Source organism: Microtus ochrogaster, chromosome 5 (assembly GCF_000317375.1).
Source record: "Microtus ochrogaster isolate Prairie Vole_2 chromosome 5, MicOch1.0, whole genome shotgun sequence".
Taxonomy (NCBI): domain Eukaryota; kingdom Metazoa; phylum Chordata; class Mammalia; order Rodentia; family Cricetidae; genus Microtus; species Microtus ochrogaster.
In genome coordinates this window covers 48,539,960-48,560,209 of record NC_022012.1, presented here as the reverse complement: position 1 = coordinate 48,560,209, position 20,250 = coordinate 48,539,960, and the positions used below count along the sequence as shown (strand labels likewise).

General features: G+C 38.8%; 1 protein-coding gene across 4 annotated transcripts in view; it reads left to right on the top strand.

Annotated features, from left to right (window-relative positions):
• Dmxl2 (Dmx like 2) overlaps window positions 1–20,250 on the top strand; it is a 134,475-nt gene that overhangs the window by 110,439 nt on the left and 3,786 nt on the right. For 2 of the 4 annotated variants that reach the window (XM_013346242.2, XM_005347367.3), the window contains exons 29-42: window positions 2,025–2,203; window positions 5,771–5,901; window positions 6,797–6,882; window positions 7,614–7,815; window positions 8,821–8,938; window positions 10,552–10,614; window positions 11,438–11,524; window positions 11,605–11,726; window positions 14,590–14,728; window positions 15,483–15,543; window positions 15,645–15,772; window positions 16,276–16,353; window positions 19,386–19,477; window positions 20,100–20,152. In XM_013346242.2, the coding sequence (XP_013201696.1) occupies window positions 2,025–2,203; window positions 5,771–5,901; window positions 6,797–6,882; window positions 7,614–7,815; window positions 8,821–8,938; window positions 10,552–10,614; window positions 11,438–11,524; window positions 11,605–11,726; window positions 14,590–14,728; window positions 15,483–15,543; window positions 15,645–15,772; window positions 16,276–16,353; window positions 19,386–19,477; window positions 20,100–20,152 (1,539 nt within the window). The remainder of the gene's footprint in view (window positions 1–2,024; window positions 2,204–5,770; window positions 5,902–6,796; window positions 6,883–7,613; window positions 7,816–8,820; window positions 8,939–10,551; window positions 10,615–11,437; window positions 11,525–11,604; window positions 11,727–14,589; window positions 14,729–15,482; window positions 15,544–15,644; window positions 15,773–16,275; window positions 16,354–19,385; window positions 19,478–20,099; window positions 20,153–20,250) is intronic. The other 2 variants (XM_005347369.2, XM_005347368.2) reach the window with 1 other exon arrangement.

Below are 20,250 nucleotides of genomic sequence, written 5' to 3'. Positions count from 1 at the left end.
AAAAAAAAAAGGCATGAAGCAGAAGAGGAGAATTAGCAGAGTGGGGGGTGGTCAAGAACAGTCATGGAGGGTGAATTCATCTCACTGCTTATATACATGTTCAAAAGTGTCATAATGAAACTCATTGGTGGGGCTAGAGAGATGGATCAGCAGTTAAGAGCACTGGCTGCTCTTCTAGAGGACCTGGGTTCAATTTCCAGCACCTACATGGCAGCTCACAGCTGTCTGTAATTCCTGTTCTAGGGGATCTGACACCTTCATACAGACATACATGAAAGCAAAACACCAATGCATGTGAAATAAAATAAAAATTAAAAAAAAAACCAAATCTTAAAAAAAGAAGCCCATTAGAATATGTAGTACATGATTATGGATAAAACTAAGTAGGTGAATAGTGTGATATTTACACCCAGTAGAGGGTTTCTCAGCCTAAAACAGAATGAACTACTAATATATACTGTAATGTACACGAATCTAGAAACTTAGGTCAAAAGAAACCAGGCATACAGAGCACATGTTATTAACTCTGCCTGTGCGACATGTCTAGAGTGGACACCTGTGGGCCTGTGGGTTCACCTGTGATGACACTGCTTTTGAACTGCATTTAGGTGGGCACTGTACAGCATTATAAACGGAGGAGACACCACTGAGTTGTATACTTTTTCTTTTCTTTGGTTTTTCAATACAGGGTTTCCCTGTGTAGCTCTGACTGTCCTGGAACTCACCTCGTAAACCAGGATGGCCTTGAACTCACAGATAATCCCCAGTCTCTGCTTCCCAAGTGCTGGGATTGCAAGTATATGACGTCACTGCCCAGCTCTGTTTTACCTTAGGTTTATAGATTTATAAAATAATACAAGCAGGTTAAAGTTGGTAATATTCTGGATGTGCTTTGAAAAATATGGCTGTTTGGACTTGTTCTGTTTGTGGCTCTTCCATATCCAATTAGTTCTTAAATTACTATGATATTTCTTTATGTACAATTCTTCCTCTGGTGTGTACCATTTATCATACTCGTTCATATCTTTCTCACACCATCTTCTACTTCCCTCTTAATGAACCAAGCAAAGTGTTCCTTACATGGGACTAGCTTAAGAAGCTTTAGTGAGACCTGCCCATAAGGTGAGCACCTCGTATCAGGTCCACAGACTGGCTCTGGTCTGATTCTACAAGTTGGCCTTGTTATGACTCTCCTGATAGCTCTTGTCTATACAAGTGCTTTACCCCTCATTTACATAGTCTCCTTTGACCATTTATTCTGGTTGCTTTTTCTCCTTTCCTTTGTGCTTATGCTATTTTAAAAAGATACTCTGTATACCCTTATACTCTACATGTTCTTGAAACAGTTTTGTTTTTTTCATTGTTTTGTTTGTTTGTTTGTTGTTTGTTTTTTGAGTCAGGGTGTCTCACTGTGTCTCTGACTGTCCTGAATTTCATTAGGCAAGGCTAGCCTTGAACTTAGAGATCTTCCTGCCTCTGGCTCCCAAGTGCTGGGACTAAAAGTGTGCTCCACTACACCCAGATCTTGAATCAGTTCTTGAACACATAGTCATTCACTCAGTCACTCTTGTAAATACTTACAGAGTATGCCATTTCTTTAATGCATCTTTAAAAATAATTGTGTGTGTGTGTGCACTCACACATGTACCTGACTGCAAGTGCCCGTAGAGCCTAGAAATGTGGTCAGATCCCCAGGAGCTAAACGTATGTATAGTTGTTAGCTGCCTGAAATTGGTCTGGGAACCAAATTTGGGGCCTCTGTGAGAGTAGTACTCTTAACTGCTAAGCCATATCTCTGGCTCCTCTTAATGCATTTTAAGGGATTTACTTAAGCCAATAGTCTGTATAGCAAGTAACTTCATTGGATGATGTCTGCCTGCTTCTTTGCCATGACTCTTGCCATGGAATATTGATACATTGTAACCAGGAAAGTTTAAAATTAGTCTAGAATATTGCATGGCAGGAGGAGGAGCAGAAGAAAGGTTAAATCTATAAACTAATACTGACCTTTAAATTTCATTCAGCACCTCCTGTTCCTGCTGAAGACATAGATAAACACCGAAGGAGATTTAACATGAGAATGCTGGTCCCTGGAAGGCCTGTAAAAGATGCTACCCCACCACCAGTGCCTGCAGAAAGACCATCTTACAGAGAAAAATTTATTCCTCCAGAACTTAGTATGTGGGATTACTTTGTTGCAAAGGTAAGGAGTATGAAATGTGCAGACTTTAAATGTGTCTGTTTTATTGACTCTCGAATATGTGTCACATCCAAATGATTGATGGAAGAGCTTTTGGTTCAGTCACCTCAGTTTAGAAATTTAATCTCTCAAGTCCAGAAACCAAATAAATAGTCCTAGAAAATTTAGCAATATCAAATGACAATAGATGAGAATAGTCCTAGAAAATTTAGTGATTATCAAATGACAATAGATGAAAAGAATTAAAGTCATGTGGGTCTTAAGTAAACACTGGAAGTCAGTTTATTAACATATTACAGACTCATCTCTTTAAGTTGATGAGATTCTTGTTTATTCTGTAGTCTTCTCCTGTTATCAGCAGTTATCTTGATCAGCATGAATTCGAGGATTAATCAGGCTGTGGTGAGGTCCCATGACATCTTTGTTTCTCCAAGCAGAGAAGACTTGTATAAAGATCAGCGTACTCATGGTGATACCTACGCTGTTAGCCTGTCTCATACAGTATTGGTGCACGCAAATATGACACTTGCTGGATTTCCTCTTTTGTGTGAACTAACACTGTAGTCACCTTGTTGTTCATGCCAATAAGACCTCATAGTGTTTTGTGTGCTTGTCTGGTTTTTTAGCCCTGACTATCCTGGAATTCACTATGTATACCAGGCTGGCCTTGAACTCAGAAATCCTTCTGCCTCTGCCTTCTGAGTGCTGGGATTAAAGGCATGCACCACCACCTCCTGGGTTACTGAAGCATTGAACCTCCTGTTTCTTTGTATACTATGTTGCTCTTAGAAATAGCTTTTGAAACATTGCTATCTTAGAAATTTGGATTATTTAGTGGTCTGCAAAGTATGCCCCAGAGTAGCAGCTCTGAGAAATGCAGGCCCTGGGACCCCGCCTTTTCAATTAAAGACTTCTCCTTGCCATCTCTAAAGCCTTTTGCATCATTACTGTTAACAGTGATAACTTGTAAATGGTAATATGCCGACCTATTTTCATTTTAGGATGTTTTCTTGTGACTAATATAAGGTTATGAAAATTTAGAAAATGCAAAAATATACTAAGAAAAAAATATGCCAGGAAATGGCACGTCTGTATTTCCACTCAAAATGTAGGAGCAGGAAATAGCAAATTTGAGACTGGCTTTGTGTTTCACTTTTTAAAGTTAACATTATAAGGCAAACAATTTTTATAACATTAAAAAACATATAGCTAGCTAGGTGTGGTGGTGCATACCTTTAATCCTAGCACTCCTGAGGCAAGTGGATCTCTGAGTTTGAGACTAGCCTGGCCCTCATAGCTGGTTCCAACCAGTCAGGGATATATAGTGAGACCTTTTCTCAAGAAAGAAAGAGAGAGAGAGAGAGAGAGAGAGAGAGAGAGAGAGAGAGAGAGAGAGAGAGAGAGAAAGGCCATAAAATTATCATTAAAAATTTTCTGTTATGGAAGCTTCAAATATATACAAAAGAAAAAATAATTTCTAAATGCTTATCTATCACCTAGTTTCAAAAATTGTCAACTTGCTGGACAATTATTTTATTTACCTTTGTTTACCATTGATTGGTTAGAAGCAAATGTAGAACTCATGAAATTTCATTCATAAATGTTTTCATAAGTGTTTTTGGACACAGGGTCTTGCTGTGTAGCCTTGTGTAGACTACTTTGAACTTGCCTCAGTCCTCCTGTCCCCACCTCATAAATCCTCAAATTATAGGTATGTCCCCTCATACCTGGACAGTATTTAATTTTTACAATGAATTTTGGAGCTTTCTATGCTAGCCAGGAAACCTGAGTTAACTTCCTAGAGTTTGCATGGAGAGGAAGGAAAGATCCATCTTCACACACTGTCCTCTGACTATGACAGGCACGCATACAAATGCTTTTAAAAGCTGCTTGATAAACGGCTCTGGAGGATGGCGGCAGGATGGCTCATTGGGACAGGCACTTGCTGCTAAATGGTGGCCAAATTCAAGCCTCAGTTCTCACACGGTGGGGGAGAGAACTCCTTTAGTTGTCCTTTGACTTGTCTTGTGTGTCATAGTCCACATGTGCCCACACACATGCATGCACCCACATAAAATAAATACATAAGTTTTTTATTTTATTTTATTGGCTTTTTGAGACAGGGTTTCTCTGCAGCTTTGGAACCTGTCATGGAACTAGCTCCTGTAAACCAGGCTGGCCTCAAACTCAAAGAGATCTGCCTGCTTCTGCCTCCTGAGTGCTGGATTAAAGGCATGTGCCACCACAGCCCGGAGGCTTTTGGGGAGGGGTGTTTTTTTGGTAAAGAGTGCTTTAAAACTAGATTTGGTGGCATATAGCTGTAATCCCTGCACTGGTACTAGGAATGTGGGCACAAGGAGGTGCCAGTTTGAAATCAGCCTGTGCTGTCCTTACAAAACAGACAGGCAGCAACAGTCAAAGAGCAGATTTTTTTTTAAAAGGCATATGTCACCACACACAGCTTTTAAAGACAATTATGTGTATAGATGTTTTGTCTGCATGTGTGGCTGTTAGCACATACATGTAGTGTCTAAGGAGGCCAGAAGAAGGTGTCAAATCTATTGGAAATGACATTGCAGGTAGTTGTGAGCCACTATGTGGGTGCTGGGAATCAAACCCAGATTCTCTAGGAGAGCAGCTTGTAGTTTTAACCACTGAGCCACCTCTCCAGACCAAAAAGAGCATATTTTGAAAAGAATCACACTAGCATTATTTTAAATGGCATCAAGTATCCATCATGTACACTTTTCCTTTGTATCTTAAATGTTTTTATATAGTTGACTTTGAAAGTTAGGGTCCAAAATAGGACTCAAAATAGGTGGGGATCTTATGTAATCTATCTAGTTTTTTTCGAGATGAGTGGGTCATAGGATGTGGCAATGGGGTACTCCTCCAGTGATACTATCTAGAGGGATGCCAAAAATGTATTAGTAGTTCCATCTTTATAACTACCAGTGTAGGAAGGAAAGGAAGTCCTTGACTGGCACCTGCATAGAGGTGTGATGGAGAAGTAAGATAAGAGAGGAATCAGAGAGAAGTAAAATTGGAGCCCTTCAAACAGGAAATGATTCTATCCTTCCAGAAGCAGGCATAAGTTAATAGGGTAGCTTAACATTATAAGACCTGTGTAGAAAGCCAGGGAAATGCAGAGCAGGGGACATTTTGCAATGCCCAAAGCCCAAAGGAAAACCAAAGTCCTAAAAACATACCTGGGCTCTGACCTGTATGTGGAGGAAAGAGACACAAGAGAAGAAAAAACAAAGAAGAATTCTTCCTTAGGTTTTAATTCTCTTGTCTGTGTAGAATTGAGTGAGGCTCAGACTCATCTTCCTTTAGACAGTTCTGTTGAATCTCAGATATTTTCCCCCTGATAATTGTGACTTTTGTAAATCTCGAACATGTTAAAGAAAGTTTTGCATAGATTGGCACCATTTAATGTATTCAGTTTTAGATCAGAGTTAAACCGTATGTTGAAATACTGTAGAAATGTTTAATTGTTTTAAACATTTACTGTATATTTAATATGTTGTGAAATTGCATATTTACCAATGGCTTTGCCTTTTGTTGCAGCCATTTCTTCCTCTATCTGATAGTGGTGTCATCTATGACTCTGATGAAAGTGTTCACAGTGATGATGAAGACGACGATGCCTTTTTTTCAGACACACAAATACAGGAACACCAAGATCCTAATTCCTATAGGTAAACAAGCCTCCTATCCCCTTTTGACCTTCTTTTGCAGAAAAATTTGATATTATTTATAACTATATGTAGCTGGATGAGGTAACTCACACCTTTAATCCAAGCAGAGGTAGGCAGAGAACTCTCTGTGTGAATTCTAGACCAGCCAGGTCTACAAAACAACCAACCAAACAATAATCCAAAAATTAAAAATAAAAAATTGAGACAGAGTTTATCTAAGTTTTTCTGGCTGACCTAGAACTTGCTGTGTAGACCAGGCTGGCCTCAAACTCCATCTGCCTTGGCCTCCTGAGTGCTATATTAAAGTCACTTGACACCATGCTGGCTTTCAGTTTTGTTTTTGAATAAATTAATAAAATTACCATGAATTTATATTGAAAGTGATATATATATATGTGATATTTTAGGAGTTATCTTTCAGTTAAGTTTCTAGATAGTTTCCATGAAAATTATAAAACTAACATGTAATTGAGAAAAAAATATAACATGACTTTAGAACTTCATCAATAAATGATATGCTACTAAATTTTTTGTGACTGTATGAGAAGTATTTTTCTACTTAAGTAATTTTCTTTTATTCTAAGTGTGATACATTGTTAAAGTTTCGTTTTCTCCCTTCCACTTTGTAGATCAAGGTGGACTTGAACTCACAGAGATCCACTTGTCTCTGCCTTCCAAGTGTTGGAATCAAAGGTGTGCGCCACCACACCCTGCCTAAAGTTTTATTTTTCAAAGACTATAAATAAGCCATTTTTTGTGTAATAAAAGTCAGAGACTGCTTTTCTGAGTTGAAATTGGGCCAAACATAGGAGCATCACTGCTCTTTTCCTGTGATTCTGTTTCTAGGATGATAAGTAGTTTGTTTATTTTGTTTTGTTTTTCTCTTCCCAAACAGCTGGGCTCTTCTACATCTGACAATGGTTAAACTGGCACTTCACAATATAAAGAATTTCTTTCCTATTGCTGGACTGGAATTTTCTGGTGAGTTTGGAATTTGAAAGGTGTCTCAGAGTTTCTATTGCTGTGAAGAGACACCATGACCGCAGCAACTCTGATAAAGGAAAACATTTCATTGGAACTGGCTCACAGTTTCAGAGGTTCAGTCTGTTATCATCATGATGAGAAGCATGGCAACATGCAGGCAGACATGGTGCTGGAGAAGGAGTTGAGTCTTCTACAACTAGATCCCAGGCAGCAAAAGTGAACTGAACTTCTTAGACCTCAAAACCCACCCCCTACTCCCAATGCCACACCTCCTAATAGTGCCTCTCCCTGTGGACCAAATATTCAAACACATGTGTCTGTGGGGGCCATTCCTATTCAAACCACCACAAAAGTCAGTGCTGTTAAATATAATAAATTGCTATTAAGTTAATATTCAAAATCTGTATAGAAGAACATTTAATATTTTAAAAATATTGCATTTCCTATTTTGCAGTCTTCTATTGCAGGCTCCAGTCTGTGTTTGAATTTGATATAGGAACTGCAGTCTGCCTGGAAGATTGAAAGAATGAGAATCTAGACCAGGAAAGCTGGGCATTTTTATTTTTCTTCGCTTGTTTTAGTGCTTTCCATTTTGTTGAAAGCATGAAGATTAAAACTAATAATAGTCTTAAAAGATTTATGTGTTCAGATCTGTTTATTTTCAGGAGATTGGCTCTAAGAGTTCAGATTTTGCAGATGTCTAGTGACCTGATTTTCTCATCTTCTAGAGCTCCCTGTGACATCACCATTAGGAATTGCTGTCATTAAAAACTTAGAGAACTGGGAACAGACTCTGCAGGAGAAAATGGATCACTTTGAAGGTCCACCCCCTAACTATGTCAACACGTACCCAGCTGACCTCTCAGTGGGAGCTGGGCCAGCTATTCTTCGAAATAAAGCAATGCTGGAGCCTGAGAATACTCCATTCAAGTAAGAAATTTCTTAGGATCCTGATGATAGTATAGCTTGGTTTAACTCTTCTAAGAAACAGTTTAACAGAGTATGTCAGTAGCCTTCAGAATATTTTTTACAATGACACTACAGCCAGGGTTCAGCAGTGTTTTATAGCTGCATTACTTTTGTTTTTTGCTTTGTTTTCTTGTTTGTTTTAGACAGAATTTCTCTGTGTAACAGCATAGACTCTTCTGGAACTCACTTTGTAGACCAGACTAGCCTCAAACTCATAGAGATCTGCTTGCCTCTGTCTCCCAAGTGCTGGAATTTAAGGCTTGTGCCACTATTCCCAGCAATATGTTACTTTTGTAGTTGGGAAAAAGGTCATTTACTATCTGTTGTGTTTCTTACTCTTCGGGGAGATTTGATAATAATCTACATTGTAATCAGTGTTACTGACTTTTCTGTGAATAATTAATTAAAAGCGAAACAAAGGTTTTAATGTTATTTTGATGCCCTACCTACCTACCTCAACCCTTTTGGTGAGCGTCATGACTTCAAAAAATTATTTTTGACTAACACATAAAAATATAAAAATTATATTTTCATAGGTTTATATGTGTATATTAACATATATACACAATATAATATTTAAATTGGATTAAATTTATGTGTCTATATGCTTTGTTTTAAAGGAACCAGCCATGTTTAGCAGTAGTATTCACAAGATGATATACTTAAACAATTGGAAATACTATCTGTTTTTTTTATATTCATCCGTGTGCTTTTACTATCTGGAAAGCCTAGAATATAATTAAAAAACAAAAACCAATGAGCAATGAGTCACTTGATACTTATCTCCCCTAGTTTATTCAGTGCCACTGGAAAATTGACTACTCGATCAAGCGATTATATTCAGGAAAATCTAAAATTAAGAGGGAAGTAAATCTTTGAACACACTTGGAGGATTTGAAGCAAATGTCTGCAAAAGCTGTGTTATCTCTGAGCTGATTGCTTGTCAACCATTTGTCCATTTGATAGATCTCGGGATGCGTCTGCACTGCCAGTCAAGCGACTCTGGCATTTCCTTGTCAAACAGGAAGTTCTTCAGGAGACATTTATTAGATACATTTTCACAAAGAAGAGAAAGCAAAGTGAGGTATTCTGAGATTAATTTTTTTTCTGTTGTAGTTTTTCTTTGGTCTCTCTCTCTTTTTAACATATCTGATTTTTAATATTTGACTTATTTTGAAAATGTATTTTCGGATGGGTTATTTTTAGACATTCTGAGGAGTAGCCAAAGCTTATCAAGCTTCAGTGAGCTTTTATAAAACTTAGCATCTCCATCTCATAGCCATGAAACAGTGCAAGTTCGATGGTAGAGCAAGAGGGAGGGTAAACATGTTCAACAGTTAAGAACACTCACTACTTTTTCAGAGGACCTGAGTTCTGTTCCTAGCTCCAACTCTGGCAGCTCACAACTGCCTCTACCTCCAGCTCAAGGGGACATGACACTGTCTCTGGCCTCTGTGGTCACCCACACATGTGTGGTATATACACACTATGCATACATACATGCATACAAATAAAAATTTTAAAAACAAAAACTGATTATGTTGACTAATTCTAAAACATTTGAAATTTTTGGCATAAGAAGGTAGCTTTATTCATCAAATCGGTTAAAGAAAAAATATTTCACAAATCAAGCTTTTGTCAAATTAATAAATATGACAGACCAGGTAGTTGACTTAGCAAGCTGATTTTTCAGTTGTTGACTTTCACTGAGTTAACCCTTCTCAGGAGGGTCAGAGAATCTGAATGGACTATTAGGCTGAAATTGTCTCATCAGGACCACTGAGGAGAAGTTTCAGGCTCTGATCGTGTCTTCTGGGGTTCCCACAGTAGAGGAATATTTCCAGTTGTACCTCCCTTATGACTTGTCAATCAGGGCTCAAGCAAGTATACTTTTTTCCCCTGTATCCTGTTCTCTTAAACATTTATTTACAAGGAGAATAATCTTCTGGTTATGCGATTACTCAGGGTTGTTAAAAAGTAAAAATGAAACAGTGAAAACAAAAGGTGCTTTTCTAACAGTGTGAAGCCATGGGTTCAGTCTTTAGAACCTTAAAAATATAAAAATAAATGGAGGGGGCAGAAAGTAATGTCATAAGTGGGAAGATGGCTCAGGCAGTAAATTGCTTTCCGTGCAAGTATAAGGACACGGGTTAGGTTCCCCAGCACCCATATAGAAGTCCAAGTGTGGTAGCACATCTGTACTCCCAGAACTGAGAGGCAGAAACAGGTGGATCCAGGAAGTTTGCTGGCTGGTAATTGATGAGCTCCAGATTCAATGAGAGGCCCTGTTTCAAAAAATAAGGTGGAGAAGGCCTGAGGAAGACACTGCGTATTGAATTCTGGCCTCCCTGTGACCTCCTGCACATATATCGGTATATAAATGTATATAACACAAAATTAAAAGAAGTAGGTCTTATTTTTAGAGATTATAGTTTGGAGAATTTTAAGCTACATAAATTGTATACAAATAATAAATTTTTATTTTGAAATAGTTTTTAGGTTTTCGTGTGTATATGATAGAATTAACTAATTATGTTGTTTTAATTTGTTTATCTGATACTTTGTTTTATCCAATTTAATTTTTGAAGTCAGTTTTGTCATCTCTTATGATAACTATTCTAGCTTGAAATTTTTCATTCTCTTTATGGTTTGTTTTATGCATGTGATTTGTGTTTGTGACGGTGTGGTGTTCTGTAGTCTGTAGAAGAACATGTGGAGCAGGTCAAACACAACTCCGTAGCAGAAGATTGCCATATCAAGGTAGTCTCCCGTGCTCACTGTCTGCCACTCACTTCTTCAGGTTCTCGGTGCTAACCCTAATCTCTGTGCTAACCACGACCTCCCAGCTGAGGAAGATAACTTGCTGCTCATCCCTCCTTGAGCGGAGGACAGGAAACACCCTGTGTCTAGCTCTGCTCTGTTCAGCCGTAGATTCTTCTTTCTTGTTCTCATCTCCACTTCTGTCACATGCTTGAGCTGTTTTTAAACCCAGCTGGACGTTCTTGACTCTCCTGCTCTACTTCCCCTTGTCCCTGATTCTCCTGATGCCTCCCCTCCCTTCTGACAAGTCTTCATTCTTCTTCCTCATCTTCCTAGGTTCTCTCTGTTCCATTTCCCAGCCCTTCGTGTGTCTCGTGTCTCTCCTTTGACTTTCTATGACTCTGTCCTTCACCCATACCCCTCTTCTCTCTCTCTCTCTCTCTCTCTCTCTCTCTCTCTCTCTCTCTCTCTCTCTCTCTTTCTCTGTCTCTCTGTCTCTCTTCCTCTCTCTCTCAGACACTTTTTTCAGAATATTTGTGCATTTTTGGAAGAACTAAAATATATAAATTGTGAAAAATTTTGGCCATCTTTTGTAGTCATTACTCTGCACTCACAATGGGACTCTACATAATTGGGGTGTTTGATTACAGAGCATCAGAAGCATGAGAGCAGATTTCCCAAACTAATTCCCAGCCCACTAATGCTCCCCCACTCTCTCTTCCTGCTGCTGCTACATTTTCTTCTGACTGAGCTGTAATCCTGTGGGATTTCATATCTGTGTAGAGTCACACAGCAACAACTAACCCTCAGCAATGTTTTGTAGGTCGAAGCTGATCTGGGCTATCCAGGAGGGAAGGCAAAAGTCATTCATAAGGAATCTGACATGATCATGGCGTTTTCTATTAATAAGGTAAACATTGTAGCCATTATAAACAATGTGGTGACTTTTGGTGAAATTGCCCAAATCATTGTTCTCTCTTTGCTTTTTAGGCAAACTGTAATGAAATTGTTTTGGCTTCAACACATGATGTTCAGGAACTTGATGTCACTTCTCTGCTGGCCTGTCAATCATATATATGGATTGGAGAAGAATATGATAGAGAATCTAAAAGGTGCGTCTCATGGTTGATTACAAATACCATTGTCTTCAGCCAGTGCCTGCTAAATTGTTGGGAAGAGAAAGATGTTACCTCTCTTCAGTTGTGCAAGAAACAAACGTAATAGTTTTAGTTGACAATAGAAGTTCTTTACTTATATCAAAATTTATAAACTACTCATAGCTTTCCCATTAAACTTTTTATAGTATTTAAGCCAGAATAGGTTTAAAACTGCCACTTTGATATTTAACCCCAAGGCAATGTCAGGAGTTACATGGTAGTTGGTAAATTTAACCCCAAGGCAATGTCAGGAGTTACATGGTAATTGGTAAATTTAGCCCATCTGGGTAATGAAAGGAGAAAATAGAATGTATAAATTTATAGACTAATTGATGAGTTGGTCTCATTGATTCTATAGTGTTACAGATAAAAATGTCATCAACTTTAGTTGTCATCCAAAGAGTTTTGCAGCACTATTTTTTTTAAATTTTAGGCTTCCTAGATGTTTGTCTTTTGTGTTGCATTTCTCCAGTCAGGAATTTTGTGTTGTAGGACGGTACCCTAGGGGCTGCTTTCCATGTACATCCTTTTGTTAGTTTAACCAGGCTTTAATGAAGGTTTAGAGTGATTGAACCATTTAATATAGTATATTGTACCATAAACAACTTCCATTCATGTTTTTATATGATGAAATTAATATTTTAAGATTTTTTTCTTTTTTGTTTTTGGATTTTTTGAGACAGGGTCTCAGTTGCCCTGGCTAACCTACAGCTTACCATGTAGCTGAGCAAGACCTTGAACTCCTGGTCTCTACCTTTTACTTTCCAAGTAGTGGGACCACAGGCCTTAAGAAAAACTTTAAGAATCTTTAAAATTATATTTCTTATTTCCTTAAAAGTATAATTTGGGGGGCTGGAGAGATAGCTCAGAGGGTAAGAGCATTGCCTGCTCTTCCAAAGGTCTTGAGTTCAATTCCCAGCAACCACATGGTAGCTCACAACCATCTGTAATGAGGTCTGGCCTACAAGTATACACACAGACAGAATATTGTATACATAACAAATAAATAAATAAATATTTTTTTAAAAAAGTATAATTTGGGGTTAGGGCAATAGCTTAGAGCCCCTTTTTAGCATTCAAGAGTCTTGAGCTCAGTTGCTCCTGGGATAGGAAGGCAGGCATAGTTGGACGCGGTGTCTCCCAAGTGTCAGGGATAGTTGACTCTCCCAAGTGTCAGATACAAAAGAATCTAAAGTTCAAGGCCAGTTTGGGCTACAAAGCAAGACCTTGTCTAAAAACAAGCAAATAAAGGATGGAGAGAGCTTTAAAGGGTTTGCTGCATAATCATGAGGACCTGAATCTGGATCTCCAGGACCCATCTACAATCTGAGTAGCAAGTATCTGAAATACCAGCACCGGCAAAACGTTGAGAGGTATGTTCCGGCAGCTCATTGGCCGTCCAGCCTAGCAGAAACAGGGAGCTCCAGTTTAGGGAGAGACCCTGTCTCAAAAGAATATGGTGGAGAGCAGTCGAGGAAGGCACCTGACTTCAGCCTTTCACTTCCAAGGGTACGTGCAGCTGGAAACACATACCACACATACAAAAAGAACAAAAAACAAACAAAAAAAAACCCAAGCAAATAAATGGAAAATAAAGTAATTTGATATATGGGTTACCTGTACGAAAGAGATCACTTAATATTTATGTTTAGTCAAAATCGATGCTAAATACTTTTTAAAAAGTTTTTATTATACATAATAGGTTTCATTATGGTATTCTCATACATATACATAATACATTGATCATATTACTACTGGCCTCTTTGTCTTTCTCTGTTCCCAGCTGATCCTCTTTCATCTTCTCAGCTAGCTTCCCTTCTCTTTTTGTGTCTTTTGTGGGTGTGTTTGTGACCCCATGGATTTCATTACGGTTGTTTATAGGACTGTAGGACTTCCCCAGTGCTATACCCCTGAAGGAAGTGTCTCTCCCTGCTCTGTGAACCATTGCTGTGCATATAAATCCTCACAGAGGATTAAAATACTTGTTCTAATTTTGTAGCAATAAAGCTGCTCACACAGATAATATATTAGACTGAATTTAAATTTTGTTTGAAGGGGGAAAATTCTAGTATTAATATTGACTAGATTAAGATTTGTGCCTAAGTTGTTTGTTTTGCTTTTTTTTTTTTTTTTTGAGACAGAGTTTCTCTGTATTGCCTTGACTGTCCTGAAGCTTGCTTTGTCGACCAGGTTGGCCTCAAACTCACAGAAATTCACCTGTCTTTGCATCCCGAGTGCTGGGATTAAAGTTGTATGCCACCATTGCCCAACTCTGTGTCTAAGTTTTTTTTTTTTTTCTGGTTTTTCGAGACAGGGTTTCTCTGTGACTTTGGAGCCTGTCCTGGAACTTGCTCTGTAGACCAGGCTGGTCTCGAACTCCCAGAGATCCGCCTGCCTCTGCCTCCCGAGTGCTGGGATTAAAGGCTTGCGCCACCATCGCCTGGCTGTGTCTAAGTTTTTAATCAATGGATATTTATTCTATTTTTTAAATAATAACTTAACTGCAAAAGAAAATTATTTGAAAAAAAGAAGTGCTGAGCAATGGTGGCACACTCTTAAGTTTGAGTCCAGTCTGGTTGGTCTACAAACCAAGTTCCAGGATAGCCAGAGCTGTCATACAGAGAAACCCTGTCTTAAAAAAAAAAAAAAGAAGAAGAAGAAGAAAAGAAGATAAAGAATAAAAAAGGAAAAACCCTTGCTAAATCTGTATCCTCAAGAAAAAAAAAACATTGTAAAAGAATCTTATATGATTGTATAAAATCTCTGTAGTTTGATTTGTGTTGAGAGAGCAAAACTTTTATGCAACTGTTTTCCACAGTTCAGATGATATTGATTACCGTGGTTCCACCACAACCCTATATCAGCCTGCTGCAGCCGCCCATGCTACAAGCCAGGTGCACCCACCTCCGTCTCTGCCATGGCTAGGCAGTGGGCAGACTAGTACTGGAGCTACCGTGGTATGTCTTATTTCTAGGCACATGTGGTGTCTGGGTATGGGTTCCTTAAGAAGTACATTGAAGTTACTTGACATAGAAATGGTCCTAAAGATGAGAATAACTGATTTACTTTGAGTTTCCCCAGTGTATGATTTTTTTTCATACATCAACCACAGGTCAGAATGGATGTTATTATCCCCCAATATCATTTTATAGATGAGCAAACTGAGACACAGAATAGTAAAGCAAAGTCAAAGAGGAGTTCATGTATATTTATGTTTGAAAATTGCCTCAGATTACTGAAGGTTAATTCTTCTTGGTCAGTAGTGAAGGAGCCCTATTCTTTCATGTTCTTCTCTGAAGAATATGGATACCAGCTGTGGTCAGTGGTGCATGCTTGAAGTCCTCACATTCAGGAGGTTGAGGTGGAAAGATTGCAACTTTGAGGCTAGCCTGGGTTACATAGCCAGATCCTATAGGGAGGGAGGGAGGGAGGAAGGAAGGAAGGAAGGAAAGAGAAAAAACCAATCTGATGGTTCTCAGGGAAGGGGCTGTTGGATGAGAGTCCCTTTGTCACTAGAGGAAGCAGTCTGTAATGTCTTCACAGCGCAGGGCTGTACAGTGAGTGACAGTTTCTGTTTACACAGATGTGTGTTAGGTGTTCAGAGTCCTCTGCAGGGCTTATTCAAGTTAGTCTCTCATGGGAATTCCTCTGACACTTGTCCTTCCTCGTCCCTTCTGGACATGCAGCTTAAACCTATCTTTCCTCTTAAAGCTCATGAAAAGGAACCTCCATAATGTGAAGAGAATGACTTCACACCCTGTCCACCAGTACTGTAAGTATCTTGTCATCGGAGGGTTTTAAGTGTCTTTTCTTGTTTTGAAGAAGGGAATTATTGAAAAGCTTCAGTTTCTTATCCCCCCCTTCTGTGTTTAGATCTCACAGGTGCCCAGGATGGCAGTGTACGCATGTTTGAGTGGACACGACCTCAGCAACTTGTCTGTTTCCGTCAAGCTGGCAATGCAAGAGTTACTAGATTGTATTTTAACTCACAAGGCAACAAGGTTTGTTCCTGGGAGTTAGTGCTGAATACATCTAAAATAACTGTGAATACTGAGGATAAAATATTGATTAAAGCTATATCAAAAAATTTTAAGGATCCTGGGGTTAAACTGAGTAGTCAGTTTATTAGATTTTGTTTATATTACCCTTTTTCTTACAATAGAAATACAAATCCACAAATCAGTCATTCATTTCAGCATGGTGTGAAAGAAAACTACTTCTGTCCCCAGTGCCGTTGGCATCATCCAGCTTGCTGGAGTCTTAGGGACACCCCAGTATCTCCCTCCCTCTGTTGTGGAGGCTTAGGGAAAGGCAGTGAAATAGGGTGTGGAGCTCACTTAGAAGGTGACAAGGAAGGCGGGATACTCAGACTTTGTGGGAAGCCCAGTGGGCTGTAGAAGGAGGTTTGTGAAGTGGGATCTGAGCAAGTCTCCTGTCTAGAGGTGATCTTACCTTTGGCAGGAATTCAGAGGGTCTGTGTTTGATGTTCATGCCGTTCTTACAGTGTGGTGTTGCAGACGGAGAGGGTTTTCTGAGTATCTGGCAAGTTAACCAAACTGCATCGAATCCTAAGCCTTACATGGTAAGTGCCCTCACATTTCCAGAGTACGTGTGGAGAAAGAACATGGTGTTGGTGACATGTGTCTGACGTGTGTCTGCCTTAGCAGTGTGTCTCAGTACTGGTTCTGTGGGAAATGACAGTTCTGCTCAGCATGAGCAATCAATCTTGCCTCAATCTGGATAGAAATTTCCAAACAACAACAAACTACTTTTGCTTTTTACCTTAACGGGCAACCTTAAAGGATTTTCTCTGTATGTGGTTCAGGTCGGAATACCTTTATATAATGACACTTTTGTCCTTATTGGAAACAATTCTTTTTTAAAAAAAATAATGTTTTTATTCATGACAACTAAATTTTAGTTGTAGAATTTTATTAAGTACATAATTAAGATTCAGACAGGTTCTGAGCATGAACTTTCTTTAGAATTTTTCCTTCTAACCAGCTTGAACTCTAGCCCTAAAAGGTTACTTCACACATTTATCCATACTGTGTTAAACACCTGATGACACAGAGTGGTGTGGCCTAGGAGGGGAAGAGGATACTGTCCTGAGTGGGAGTTAAACTTTTTTTATTAGATAAACTCATTTTGTTCTTATGAGTTTTGCCTGCATGTGTATCTGTGCTCCTCCAAAGGTCAGAAGAGGGCATGAGGTCCCTTGGAGCTGAAGGTAGAGATAGCTGTGAGGCACCACATGAGTGTCTGGAAGAGCTATGTAGGCTTCTGTCCCTGAGCTCTCTGTAGCTCCAAACCCTCTGCAGCCCTGGGTGGGACCTTTGGCATTAGATAAGTAAATGGAGACTTAGACAGCCCGGAACCTTCTGGGTCCTTTCTAGAGTATCTAGATTTTTTTAAAAAGTTTTTATTAAAACATCTTTTTCATGCAATGTATTTTGATCATGTTTTTCCCCTTGCCATATATATACATATATATATGCAAGACATAAGAATATCCCTTGGATTAGTGCACTGCAGACTGCCATAATGTCTTCTCAGAAATGCAAGTATCTTGAGAGTGTTTTGTCTTCAGTCTGATGCGCTCATGCAGAATAATGTCCTGTTTATTTTTAAATACCTTGCATCCTCCACCTGGGCTCTCTCTCTGAAATTTCTCTACTCATCATCTGATATAGCAAGAAAGGAATACTTGGCTTAGTAGACAGTGTCCCACATTGCAGGGACTTCTTAGTAATCTTTTAGGGCAGGTTTAGACATGTAGACTTTGTGAAGGGCTACTTTTAAATGTGCATTTGTGATTGGCAAAGCTGGGGTGGACACAGGGAGCACAAAGGTGGCAGAGGTGGATGTTTGTATTCAGACTGCACCACTGCCTAGGGTTAGCTGGACAAGTTAGAGTTTGCCTCCTCAGGTTACTGTTTACTGTGACTTATACTAGTATTTTTAAGTTTATCAAGGTATTCAAGGTTGTTATTACTAAAATTGTTTGAGCTCTTAATCTAATCAGCTGTCTTTGGTAAGTTCATATATTTAGTTTCTGGTGGGGTCTTGCTGCAGCCCAGGCTGACTTTCAAATCTTAGGCTCAAATGATTCTCCTGCCTCAACCTTCCAGTCTTTAGCATTTCAGCTGATGCTACAGATATCCATCATTGTGTCTATTAGTTCACATACTATAGTGCCCAGTTCTTTTCTTATAATTCAAAAAATATAATTTGTTTTTTGAGACAGGGTCTTTCTATGTAGCCATTGACTGGCTTGGAACTTGCTCTGTTGACAACCTGACCTCAAATTCAAAGAGATCTGTCTGATTCTGCCTCCTGAGTGCTAGAATTAAAAGTGTAAAGAAGCTACCATGCCTGATTAGAGATTATAACTTTTAAATCAGCATACCTATCAACTCTTTCTAATTTTTAAATTATTAGATATTATCAAATTATTGGATATTATCAAAGTAATTTGCAAATAAACTATTTTATTAAGAGTTTAGAAGTTGCCAGGTGTGGTAGCTCATACCTTTAATCCCAGCACTCAGAAGTCAGAGGCAGGTGAACTCAGAGTTTCTCTGTGTAGCTGTGGTCTACAAAGCAAGTTCCAGGGCAACCAGAGCTACACAGAGAAACTCTGTGTTGAAAAACCAAAAAAAAGAAAAGAGCTTAGAAGTTTTAGAGACTTACATAGGTTTATTTTTAATTTTTCTGAATTCTCAAATAGTTTAACACTTTCTAATATGAAATATATAAATATATATTGGTTTTTCGAGACAGGGTTTCCCTGTGTAACAGTCCTACCTGTCCTGGAACTAGTTCTTGTAGACCAGGCTGGCCTCAAACTCACAGGGATTCACCTGCCTCTGCCTTCCGAGTGCTGGGATTAAAGGCGTGCATGTGCTACCACCACCCAGCTGAAAGATAATTTTAAACTATATTTACTGTCTTGTAATTTGACCTGCGAATTAGGAGCATGATCACAAAGAGCATGATCACAAACATAATGCTTCCTCCATTAGAAAAAAATATGTTAGTAAGGTCAAATTGTTACAACTTCTCATACTTCATAGGCTCCAAACATAAATACTACCCTTAAAAATGGGAGAATTAGAAATGGGAGAGGCAGTCACCTCTAATTCATACTGAATTACTCAGTGCGCACACTAAACGTTCCTCAAAGTGCTGTGCCTTGTCTTAAAAAGAAGGGAAAGTTGGCAATGCGGTCTCTAGGTGCCATGTGGCCTGCAGGTCCTGAGGACTATGCACACAGTGTGTGTCTCCATTCTGAGGAAGAGAGTTAGGCTGTTTAGTCTGGAGGAGGCTGGTACTCAGGCCACCCTGTAGTGTGGACCTGCCCCACTCTTCCCTCTCCAGACAGAGTTTGTGTTGGGTGTGGTTGTACTGCACTTGGGAAGCTGAGGATCATGAGTTTGAAGCAGCCTGAGATGTATCAAGGTACTGTATCAAAATCAACAAAAATGAAAAATAAAATTTAAAAATACATATTCTCACTCATGAGTCTATTATGTTATAGGTGGAATGGTATTTGTATTATTTCAGTTGCTACTGGATTTTTAGATAACATTGGTTATATTTTGTTCTCGGTAGAGTTGGCAGTGCCACAGCAAGGCCACAAGTGACTTTGCCTTTATCACCTCTTCAAGTCTAGTTGCAACATCTGGACAGTCCAATGACAATAGGTAGGTTGCAGAAACAAAGGAAACAGAAAACTTTAGACACAAAATTATCTTTTCTAGAAAGTAATGATTTCTTTTAGTAGGATTTTTTTTAATCCAAGGATGTTTTACAAATCTTACAATAGTTTTACTTACCAGAAGGAAACAAAACAAAAATTTCTCCTAATATAGTCTATAGTAACGTATATCATTTTTATACTGCAGTGATTTAGTCTTTAAAAAGCTATCATTATAAAGCACTAACAAGTCTTTGGCATGCTAGTGTCATTATTATTTGCATTTCCCCTCACACTGTTTTCATTAGCTGCATGCTATGAATAGCACCTGTTCCCTTGAAGTGATTGTTTCCCCAGGATATAGAAGTACCCCTTACCGAGGAAGTCATTTCCCAATTTCTGCAGAAGGGTAATAGAAAGAGAGGGGTTGGGGGTGCAATGACAGGGACCTTGTGAAACAGATTGACACAAGTCAATAGTTTGGGAAAGGATAAGCTCTTAGAAGAGATAAACCACCCCCACTATAGTTGGAAATCTCAAATAAGTACAAATATTTTTCTTGACAAAATTTATCCTTATTGATGGTTTTAGAGTAATTTTTTCTGATGTACTTTGTTATTTCTTTAAAGAAATGTATGCCTCTGGGACACACTAATATCACCTGGAAACAGCCTCATTCACGGTGAGTTAAGGTGTGATTTCTGACACTTTCTGAAGAAATGCTCTCCAGGTCTGATCCGACTTCATGAACCTAGTGTGTGCTCATAGGCTGATATGGAG